We start from the raw sequence: 11,958 nt of genomic DNA on the forward strand, positions 1-11,958 counted from the left end.
CAGCTACAAAAAATTGGATATGTCTCACACAACAAATCACTGTAGGTCCTATTATTTCTTTCTGAAACCTATGAACCTAAATGTAGATAGACCTTAACAATAGCTGAAAAATCTTTGAGAAACCAGGTATAAATCTGGCAATGGATTTCAAATATCTATCCTGAATCACACGTCTTCCCAAAAGCAACCTATTCACTCGGGCTTTGAAGACACCCAGGTTATACCCATCAGGCAACACAGACTCCGGCAAAGAATTCCACTCCCTAGCAGTTTTTAGTTATTTTTTTATCAACAAAGTTTTGGGCGAAACTTGTTTTCTCAGAATAGAGATTACAATTAGCCCTTCTTTCTGTATTTGGTGAAGTTGTACAAGCGTCTTTCTATATTAACGTTCCACACTCAGTTACATCACATCTTTCTCCAATAGCATGGCATCAAAATCCAGTATAAGGTATTTGAGATTGATTCGTCTGTTATACAATTTTAATAAAGTAATTCTGCAACGCAATCTTAGTTTTAATTGAAACTCCAACAAGGATGACGATGTTTCGTTAATTTTAATTATTTTAGTGACTGCCATGGACATATTCACGACTGCTGTTGCCGTGTTTTTCTACGGTGTAAGTATATTTCATGTTATTTTAAAATGTGGAAGAGCCATGCTTCGGCACGAATGGGCTGGCTCGACCGGAGTGATACCACGGCCTTAAAGAAAACCGACGTGAAACGCTTGCGTTGTGTGAGTGAGGTTACCGGAGGCCCAATTACCCCCCTTCCCAATCTTCCCAATCCCGGATTCTCCAATAACCCTTAAATTCCTAAACCCCAAAAGGCGTTACAAGTGAAACGCCTCTAGGGTTTCAAGTGTCCATAGGCGTCTTTTCATTTATCGGCTTATTCCATAAAAAAAGATATTCTAATTACTTAATAGTTTTTGTTAACCAAAGAAAGATATAACTTTCGTTCCTAATTACGTAAGACGAAACATTTTCTAGAAAATTACCTAAGTTAGTGTAGTCACAAAATGTCTACTATATTGATATTCTTAATATTCCAGGCATTATCACAAGCACAGCAGATTTTAAGGGCAGGCGGTGATTACTCCGTCGATATTCCAACGAATAGTTCTGAGCAAGACGACTCCAGAGTACTTGCCCTGCTCATTCTGGAAGTAAGTGCTTTACGTGTTATGATTTACTGACATATACGAGGCTACACTAGCGGTAACGTAGCGTAGGACATCCACCCACAGGATGGTCGAACGATCTGGGTACCCTTAGTATGAGTTTGCTTTATAATGCCGGCTCGAATAAACCAACCAACCAGAGCGCCGAACGCGCTCTCGTTTCGATTACTTTAAACGTAAACCAAACTCGTACTAAGCGTACCTACCAGATTAAAGTCGCAGTGAGTCGCTGGATGCAGGTCGTTTCCAATCAGCCTATCTGGAAGTCTTTGGGGACTACCTTAGTTCAGCAATAGACGTCGTGTGGCTGTGTAAATTAACTTTATAGTCTCAAGACGTCCACTGTTGAACATAAGCCTGCTCCATGCTTTCCAGATCGGCCGGTTGAAAGCGACATGCATTCAGCAACTTGACCGACCTCAGTAACTCTACGATGAGCTTAAAGTAACCGCATTTTTCGATACTCGATAAAGAGCATGCACTTTTTCAAAAGCCAAGCCTGGCAACGTACCTGTGACTTCTCTTTTGTTGTGTTTCTCTCTTGGGCGTCCATGGGCGGAGCTAATCGCTTACCATCAGGTGATACGTCTGCTCGCTTGCCTCCTATTCCATAAATAAAATACTCGATAGCATTCACGTTAAAACTATTCTTATTACTTAATTCACAGGAAAACGACAGCGAGGAATCAGGAACCTTAGCCGATGGTACTTACAAGACGCCGACAATAATGCCTTGGATAGACGCGGCCAAGCTCGGTGATGAAGACGAGGAATTAGACACGTCAGGTGAATCTAACTCCGACGAATATCCCGATTCTGACACAAGTGATACGGATAGCGAATCGAGTTTTTATCACGAAGATGATTATCTAAACGACGAAGTGAGTACAATTAATTTGGCTGAGCTTAAACACTTGAAGGAAAAGTCAGACTTTTTAAGAAAGAGGTGGAAGTCTTGCCGGAAAGAAGCGGCGAAGGTATGCAGGGAAGCGTGCGTTGTATCTTACAAGAACGCTTGCGATGAACACGAGTGTGGTAGGAGATTAAAGAAAACGATGAAAAAAGAATGCAAGAGGAATTGCAAGGATTTGTTTATGTAATTTTTTTAGTTTTATGGTTTTTGTATTAAGTTTCATTAGTAAAATTGTAGTGTTTTGTATTAGGTTTAGCTATTGTTTGATATCGTGAAACATAAAATAGTGTAGGTAAATGACTAATTTTTATTTTAATATCCGTCTGGATTTTAAAACGGTAGACACGTATTTTTTATTGTTTTCTTATATGACAAAATAAAAAAATACGTGTCTAATATTTTTTCATTACCTAACTGATGGACTAAATAGATTTTTAATTTTCATTCCCTGTCAATATCCCTATTGATTACATAATACATTGCAATATGGCTCACTTATTTAACTGGTTATAGGACGTTACTCGAATGGTTTCAAGCCATTCTAGGGACCTATAATCATTAGCAGCATTCGCTGCAATTACGGTCACCGTTTTTTTTGAACACTAGATGGCGCTAATTAGCAAAAGGACAGTTTGTCCAATCAATGTAGCTGTGTAATTGCATGACCAATAGCGTCACACTATAGGGTGACTGGTAATTAGCGAACGATATTTAAACACGTGATTGTACTCATGATAATAGTCATTGGGTAACACTTTGCACAAATAAAACGATGTAAAACATTTTATTCGCATTTATTTTATAATACATCGATAAAATACAATATTTATAACTGTGATATAATAACATGTTACACTGTAATTGTTCCAAGATCATTACTTATCGACTTTAACCAACTTTAACAATTAAAATGTTAATAAATAATTATACAATGGCTAATTTACTAAATGGTCGATATATAATCCGCTTCACAATGTACTAAAAAGTTGAATTTATTAAAATATTTTAACAAAAGCAGAATAAGAAATAACTTTGTAATCAATTTTCCCGCTTGCATAGACAAGTAGTTAATGACACTACACTTTTTTAATATTCTTGTCACAAGATCTTGTCTATGGTTTCATAATGCAAACTTTTTAGTGTTGTTAATGCAAAAATACATGCACAATGTATATTTGTTTTGTTTTAAAGCGAATTTTTAAATCAACCATTATGTAAAATAGACATGAGACCTAAACTATAACTTAACAAAGTAAATGGCCCAGAAATCTTCGTTTCTGCAATAACCGCTGCGAACGTAATTAAGTACTTATGTTATAATAAACTTATTATTTAATATTGGTAATACTTTCGGACGGAATGTCAATTGGTAATACATAATTAATATATTTTATTTTAAATTATACAATAATTATACAATCTCATGATTATTTCATTGCGTTTTCGTTTATTTATTTATTTATATTATAATAATTATAATAAATTGTGACATAACATAAAAATGATATATTTAATTCAATATTTAACATTTATTTTTCACAACCTATAAATCTGTCAAAAAGTAAATAGACAAAGATATTTTCTTTTTTCATATAAATCGATTTCATAGAAGGCACTTTTGGAATAAAGATTAGATAAAAGAAACATCTAAAGTACCTAATATATAAATTTTAAAATTAATCTTGTGTTTGTGGCACTTTAATAAGACACTTTGAAAGAGTAGCCTAAATCCTACATATATCATTTTAATATATTTATTGTAAACTTATGTATATCAGGATTTTATACAATTTGTATTCAAATTACTACCACAGGGTAGCATAAAAACTTAACACATTTTATAATGTGATTCTTATGTATACTGTTTTAAAGATCATTACAAAAATTAGATCAATAATTTATTCGGCAAAGCTGATATTTTAACTTAAAGCCGAGTTTATGATTATTAATTTGTTTCGTACAAATCGTCTCATAACTCGACTAGCGGTGCCCGTCTGTGTGAACACGCCGATTTGACATCTCCATTTTAAATTTAGAATTGAAATTGATGTTGCCAGTAACAATATTTGGGCCAATGATCATCTCTTTAGGGTGGCGATCAAACAATTCAAAACGAATACTGATTTGATCGTAAATTGTAATCTTTAAAACTATTATCTTGACGTTATTGCATTTGTATATTACAGTTTCCCGCCACTAGGACTCCTAGAGCTGCTCTTTATAATCGACGTCACAGAAATGTTGCCAGAACTACTGAACTGAGGGGGCGGGGAGCGAGGCAAAGAGAACTTAGTATCGGTCAAATTCTCCTGACTTAGTGACTTTTGCGTTGTAAAAACCGGAATTTTCGACGAAACGCCCGGAGATACTTTCGATTTTTCCGCTTTAACCGGTATGTTGCTCGGCTTCGCGGAAATTTGCGGTTTCTGTTGTTCAGGAGACCGTAACTGTAGCTGGTCTAGTTGCGACAGTCTCCGGTTCTCAAGATCTGTGCTCGTGACTATGGTGCCCTTAGGAGATTCGTATGTGGCTGTGCGGAATTTAATATGACTGTTCCTTGGTAAGTCGAAGTCCGAATGTCGTTTCTTTGGTTCGTTCGATTGGTTTGTTTTCGCTCGTTTCTGTTCGTCAGCTAGTTGCTTAGCTGATACGTGCCTTTCGTTGTGAATGAAGTCATTCAGCAGTTCAATGTCTAATTCGTAGGATAGAGGGGGTTCCTCGTAAGGCGGTGCTCTCTGTCTGCTAGAAATTTTATCTTTACTTTCCTTCTGTTTTTGCATCTGTTCCGTGCGTGGTGTGACTACTTGTATCTCTGTGATGTGATCCTTCTGACTGTCCGTCTCTTTGCAATCCTTTTGTACGTCTGTTATCGATGGGTTTATAGAGTATCTTGTTTTGGTGACCTCTACAGAATCTCCTGTGGATGTCTGCACGTCCTCAAGATCTTGGATGATTCTGATTCCCATACGTGATAACTCTTCAGGTGACTTTTGGGACATGAAACTCGGATCATTTTTAAGTTTTTCCATCAAAGCCTGTGCTTGTTCCTCGTTCATTTCTGTTGTGTTCAGAATGATTGTCTCCGTTCTTGTGTAAGCTGGTTCGTCCGTAGTGAAGTGCATGTTAGGATTTTGTCTTTTGATTTCGTCTAAGACTCTCTTATCAATATCTTTGACATCTCCTTCTTCTAGCTGCATTTCATTTATCTCTCCTCCTCTCATGATACCAAAACTAATCTGTTCTACTTGTAAGGGAGCTTCAGCTTTAGTGGTGATGTACTTTGTGGATATTTTCTCAACGTTCTGTGTAATAACTTTGTTGCCGAACTCATCTTCATTAACATTAACAGTTACTGTTTTCTGAACAGGTTCTTGGGTCATTGTCAGTGAAACGCTCGCTGGTTCCATGTATAGCGTCCTCTCCCTCTCATCGTGTCTTCGTCGAATCCCTTCCAGAACATCAGGCGGCATCATACGTATAGTAGGCTCACCTATCTCAATAGACTTTGTGTGATCGCGAAACGTTTTAAGTTTTTCTTCAACGGGTTGAGATTTCTCAGTGGTAATTGTAACGACATTGGTGTTTACATCTTTGGGTTCCTTCCAATCTGAGGAGAAAGTTTCAAGTTTTTTAGGGTAATTTAGACTGTTATTGTTCGATCCAATCCTAATGTTACTAACGAAGTCATCATAATCCCTGGCTTTCTCTGTCTGTGATGTTTTCAAGTCAAAGTTTACGATGTCAGGTTGATGCATTGCGGATTTGAATGCGTCCGTCTGCGGTGTTTCTTTACTTGTGCTCGCTTCATGCTTCTCAGAACTTTGGTCAATATGCACGTTCAGTATCGGGTTCTTAGCAAGCAGTTTCTTCATCATGTCAGATTTCGGTCGCTCCAAACTATTCACATAAGTATTACGAGACATTTTCAAATCATCTGGTACATTCGTGTCATACGCCATTGACAGTTTCTCTTCATATTTAGCTGGTACTGACTTAGTTTCAGTGGCGACTGGTGCGACTTCTTGCGTACTATCTAAAGAGCTCATGTTACTTCCATCTGAAGTAGACTTTGCGAATTCAGATACCAGTTTAAGGTGCACTTTCATATTTTCATCCATTATCCTTCTTGCAAGATGATCAGACGTTTCATGCTCACTCTCTTTATAAAGCTCAAAATCTTTGGGCTTAGTAAAGCTAGATTCCTCATTTTTATCGGATTCTACTGAACTAGAAGATCCCTTGACTATAGCGTCTTCTAAATTACCAAATTCCGAACCTTTCTTCAAACGGTTTCTTTGGAAAGTGTTGAGTCCTTCCATTGCCGATGTTTTAGCAATGTTAAGGCTCAATCGAGGTTCCTTATGTTTGATGATAACGCCTTTGTCTGAATCAATCATATCTGGTAGCACATCTTCATTTCCTGCATCAAAGAATGTAGTTTCAACCACCGACATAGCTTTCCTCTTTTTGGGTGATATAGCACTTTCAGGATTTTCAGCGTCCTCAGCTGAGATGTCTAGACTTTGAGCTCTTTCTAGAGTACCTGTGGAAGGCTTGCTAGCTTTGGCTCTTAGTTCGAATCTAGACAAATCACCAAGGGAAGCAGCTTTGCGTTCGTTCTCGTCCAAGATGGATGTATCATCGGATACAGAATGCACTGTATCGTTGTTTGGTGAACTGTGGATAGTAATGTCACTGTTGTTGAGCTCTATTGTTGTTGAGCCTTTCTCACTCTTGTCACTCTGGTTCAATGACCTCACTGAATGAACATCTTGGTTTGAAGACATATTAGACTTTGAGTCTTCAAAGAAGTTGTTCAGAGAATCACTTTCACGCCTGAAAGGCTTAGTGACAATATCGTAAATGTCATCTTGACTGAAATTGATTGACTCTTCTAGACGAGTGGACGTGTGGCTCTTGGTTTTGTTCACCTTTGGTGTTGAGGTATTGATTTGTGACGCGTTGGAAGACCTGGTCGACACAATGGAGTCGTGTAACAGACTCGAATGTTGCTTCTCATTGCTTAAGAAATCGTTCACGTTTTTTAATTGCTCCAGAATGCTATCGTCAGTTTTGTTTTTCTCATGGTCCGGAGGAGAAGGAGCTTTGCCTTTCGATTTCTTCGGTTTTGGCGCTTCTTCCTTCTTATGTTCCACCTTTTCTTTCTCATAAATTAGTTCAGTGGTACTCTTTCTGTTGGTCCTAGCTGCTTTAGCCGCATCTATCATGTGCTGTGGTAACTCTTGAGGTATTCCGTTTTCGTCTCTCCTGATTCCGCTAGAGTTGAGGTCGTTTCTAGCGAAAGTAGTTACTGCAGAAGCCTCTGATGTTCTGGAAGTTTCTAGACTAGTAACAGTTGTGTCAGATTCATTGGCCTTGTTCCTAGCGTTAGGTATTGGAGGAGCCATCTTTTCTCTGCGTTTAGCGACAACAGGTTTCTTCTGTTCTGTTTCATTCTCATGTTTAAACTGTGTAGTTGGTGCTGGACGCTGAGGTTCTGGTTTGTCGATCTCGTCAATGGATTTCTTCTCAACAGCGACACTTCCATTCTCGACTCCCTTGTGTTTAAGTACTCCATCATCAGGTACATTAGGAGGTAGGACTCTGATACCGAATTTCATGCCTCTTTTAGGATCATATTCCCTTTTCTGTACCTCTGATTGTTCTATATGTGTCATGGAGGTGATACCGTTTTCAGGTTGGATAATTTGTACGTCGGAGTCCGTGGAATGTCTGCTCTTGTTTCTTTCTGGTTTGTTCACAGCTGGTGGGATGTCAGAAAGTCTAGATTTGTTAGCAAGCTTACTATTCTTCTCGTTCTCCCGTTCTAGAGTAGTGTGTCCTTCTCTCTTCTCCTTCTTGTTTCTCTCTAATGTTGTAGATGTGATGATCTTGTCTGAAATCATCTTCTTGATGCCGCTCTTCGACTGTTTCGTTTCTAGAGTTGAGTTGTTTGAATTTGATGTGTTTGGTGACCTTGGTGGGTGTAGGAGTTTGCCTTCCTTTTCAAGCTGGAACAAAAGAGAATTTATGTTATAACATTTTAGAGATATATTAGAATACATTTGTTGCCTACTGCGAACGCTTAGGCGTGAAGATCATGGCAAATTCTTTAAGAAAAACTCTTTAGTCAAGCAGGAGACTGTGGTTATCTGTTGGTTGAAGAAGATAAAACTAAACTACAGTATAATTAAAATTGGAACACCATACAATAATTTTAATTGTGGGAGAACCATGTTTAAGTGTGAGAGAGCTATTCTTAAGTGTGGGAGAGCCATGCTTAAGCACGAATGGGCCGGCTTGACCGGAGACACGGCCTCACAGAAAACCGACGTGAAAAACAACGCTTGCGTTGTATTTAGTTTTTAATCTTCTTAATCCCTGATTCCCCAACAACCCTTAAATTCCTAACCCCCAAAAGGTCAGCAACGCACTTATAACGCCTCTAGTGTTTCGGATGTCCATGGGCGGCGGCGATTGTTTACCATCAGCTGATCCGTCTGCTTGTTTACCATTAAAAAAACGATTGTTTACATTAAATAAAAACGTACACACGGCTTATTGAATCACTACGCTACAATGAATTAATAGTAAGATCGATGAACAGGTGAAATAAACAAGAGAACACATAGTGCAAGATGTTTGTCAACATGATCAGGTGGTTGTTATGTGAGCGGAGAGGAAATGCCAGGCATACGTTGCAACTACATACAAACATACATAAGAACGGTTAATTATGTTATGTATTGCATATTATTTTCTATGTATTGCCATTTCCTTTATGCAAATTAGTTTGGCATTCCTGGTACAAAGATTTGTATAATAATAATAATAACAGAGTTATTGGATCATTGTTAGATATATGTAGTTGCTTTCAGTCTGTCTGTCCCAACTGAAGAATTTTTGGGTTAAATCCAAAATAAAATGGATACATACTGTAGTAAAAACAAATACATAAGTACTCAATATTTATTCATTTTGAGAATTTATTCGAAAAATCACCCATCACTTGCATCACATGCTTTAATTTTTAATAGTATACAGTAATTTTTCATTTAAACCTTTTTCATTTCCAAAAAAGTCAGTATTTGGCCACTATCTCACCTGGTGGTAAGCGATAATCCTACTAATATTATAAATGCGAGAGTTTATTTATTTATTATTCCTTCCGTCAAAACGGCTGAACGGCATCAAGATGAAATTTGGAACAGGGATAAATTATGGTCTGGAATAACACATAAAACTGCAGGCGAAGCCGCTAGCAAAAGCTAATGCATCATAGTAATGATAATGAAGAATCTATCTCCATATCAAGTATCGAAAACATTCACTCATTCACCATCCAAAATAGCCCATGATTACACATAATCTTAGCCCATAAACGTATACAGCGCAGTGTCAGTACATCGGCTATTGTTTAACTAACAAAAACAATAGACATCCACCACATTCCATATACTACGTGGTTTGTATTCAAAACATACATTGATATTTTGGAAAACATATAGACAAGACAATACACTCAGACGATAAACTTCCTTAAAATGTACTTGTTAACGTTCAATTTGCATTGTTTGTTTATAAAAGCTTTGTGTTGTATGGTAAAGTAATAATATTTTAATGTTAAAGGATTTGAAAATCTTCGTTATTATCTATTAGGTCCGAACGTAAAAAATACCGAATATTAGGGTAATTTTCACATTAACTAAAAATCACGGTTTACTCACGTATATTAATAGAAAGAAAAGCTCTACTAGAGGAAGGGAAGTAGTACGAACGTACGTACATGAGTAAACCGTGATTTTTAGTTAATTTGGTATGCCTTACGATGGTTATTATAATAACATAAAGTAATTTTCACAGAAAAAAAACGTTTTTTCGTCGCATTTTTAAATATTAAGGCCGGTACACGATCTTATGGATTACGAAATGGTAAGCAATCATCGCTACTTATTGATACCCGCAACACCAGACGAATCAAAGGTACGCTGTCGGACTTATTGGATCTGAATAGACCCTAGACCATTATGTTATGATAAAAATTTTATGACCAACATTAAACTCTGCTAACGCATTATTGTTCTTTTTTGCACAACTGGTTAATTCAAATATTTTGCATGCTTACATAATGACAAATTTACATACGCACTCGGTATGTTTTATTCATGATTTGGTAAAAGAAATGTCTATAGAGTACTATTGTTGTGATTTTATTGCCTTTGGCTGGCGTTTAATCGTTTATTAGTGCTATTATTAGTTCCTTGTCTATATACAACATGATTTATATTCTAAATTTTTAGGGGGGAAATTCATCGATTGGATTCTCTCTCCTTGGGCGAGGCGAGAGGGAGTGTCAGACTTTTACTGACTAAAAACCATCCCGTTCCTACTCCTGCTTTTCGAGCCGTAGCCTCGGTAAACCCGCTAGGTACTCCGCAGCTCCGGAAAAAAGGCCGAATCAGATTTTGTGCGTAATGATAAAGTATGCAACAAAACCTCTTTACCGAAAAGGAGCAGCTTCTTTTTGTTTTTTTTTAAATTAAGTAAATTATATAATATGGTAACATGATAATGACAAAGGCAGGAAATATTTTCGAAGTGATTAATTTTATATTCTGTGCACATCGCCGACACTTAATACTCTCTGCATTCGTACTTATTGTTATTCAATTGTTTTTTTTTTCACTAACATATTATTATTATAAAGACCTCCATAATAGGGAAGATGACTAATTTCTATATTATGTCAGTCTTGTATCTTCACTACATAGTATAAAACAAAGTCGCTTTCTCTGACCCTATGTCCCTTTGTATACAATGAAATGAAGATAAATAAATAGGTTCTGATTTGAAATTAAAAATAAAACGTTATTACAAGTAATTCTATTGGTAAATCAATAAAACCTACGGCTGAAGATTAAACGAAACTTCGGATTCGAGAACCGGAGTAGGCCCCTGACGTAAAAATATTTTAACACCCGTCTTTTAACACTTTTTACAAAATTTAATAATAATAAACAAAATTACGTAAAACAAATCATAATTAAACAATGACGCATGAAGAAAAACCAATCGAGCGAGGCAAAGAAAGTCGCTTCGTTTAAGAAAATTTATGGGAACCGTGGGAAAGTGCGGTGATAGGAAAGTTCTGAGTCCGTGGTGTAGTAGCTCTTAGTGTCCAAACACACTATGCCGAACGTACGCAACCGAAGTTCCGCGGCTGATTTTACGTTGCAACGTATTCGGTTGATATGACACACCATAAGTTTTGACTGCACGGTTGGCGCGGTGGCTGGGCAACTGGCTGCCGCGCAACGTGTAGCGGGTTCGATTCCCGCACGCAGCAACTCTTTGTGTGATCCACAAATTGTTGTTTCGGGTCTGGGTGTCATGTGTATGTGAACTTGTATGTTTGTAAACGCACCCACGACACAGGAGATAATCTTAGTGTGGGGCAACGTTTTTTAAAAAAAAAAAATAAAAAAAAATAAGTGCCGAACTTACGCGGCAGAAATTTAGTTGCGCAATTTTGTGTGTATGTTCTTCTATAGTCGATTGATTTCTTCGGTCGCGTATAATGTGTGTTCTACAGAATATGTTGCCGCCGAATTGCCGCTGAACTTACGCTCGACCGAAATTCGGCTGTAAGCTATAACGCAACGTAATTTCGGCATAATGTGTCGCCAGTAATTCAAATAGCATTGCAGGCGTAATCACGCCGAACTTCGGTTGCGTATCCCCGGCATAGTGTGTTTAGACACTTAATGCCTAATGCCGGCGCTTTCCACTGCACCTGTCGATCGCATTGCAAATGCAGCGACAGCAAGCCAGTACAATTATGTAGGTTAGCTATTGTAAG

The 11,958-nt window shown here is 37.5% G+C and overlaps 2 protein-coding genes across 2 annotated transcripts in view; one reads left to right on the forward strand and one right to left on the reverse strand.

Annotated features, from left to right (window-relative positions):
- Positions 1-479: 479 nt before the first annotated feature.
- On the forward strand, positions 480-3,102 carry LOC126911637 (uncharacterized). Its single transcript, XM_050699805.1, has 3 exons — positions 480-620; positions 1,058-1,171; positions 1,855-3,102. Exons 1-3 carry the CDS (start codon positions 579-581, stop codon positions 2,284-2,286), a joined length of 588 nt encoding a protein of 195 aa, XP_050555762.1. The 5' UTR covers positions 480-578; the 3' UTR covers positions 2,287-3,102.
- Positions 2,878-11,958, reverse strand: part of LOC118276612 (uncharacterized) — an 89,777-nt gene continuing 80,696 nt past the window's right edge. The window contains exon 5 of the mRNA XM_035594958.2: positions 2,878-8,110. Within this exon, the coding sequence (XP_035450851.2) occupies positions 4,280-8,110 (3,831 nt within the window). The 3' untranslated portion in view covers positions 2,878-4,279. The remainder of the gene's footprint in view (positions 8,111-11,958) is intronic.

The sequence above is a fragment of the Spodoptera frugiperda genome, chromosome 17 (assembly GCF_023101765.2).
Source record: "Spodoptera frugiperda isolate SF20-4 chromosome 17, AGI-APGP_CSIRO_Sfru_2.0, whole genome shotgun sequence".
In the NCBI taxonomy this organism is placed as follows: domain Eukaryota; kingdom Metazoa; phylum Arthropoda; class Insecta; order Lepidoptera; family Noctuidae; genus Spodoptera; species Spodoptera frugiperda.

Bases quoted from the DNA above. Each gene is read 5' to 3' on its own strand.
- LOC126911637 (XM_050699805.1), top strand. From the start codon at position 579: ATGGACATATTCACGACTGCTGTTGCCGTGTTTTTCTACGGT. The intron at 621-1,057 runs GTAAGTATATTT...TTAATATTCCAG, and splicing joins TTGCCGTGTTTTTCTACGGT to GCATTATCACAAGCACAGCA. The intron at 1,172-1,854 runs GTAAGTGCTTTA...CTTAATTCACAG, and splicing joins TTGCCCTGCTCATTCTGGAA to GAAAACGACAGCGAGGAATC.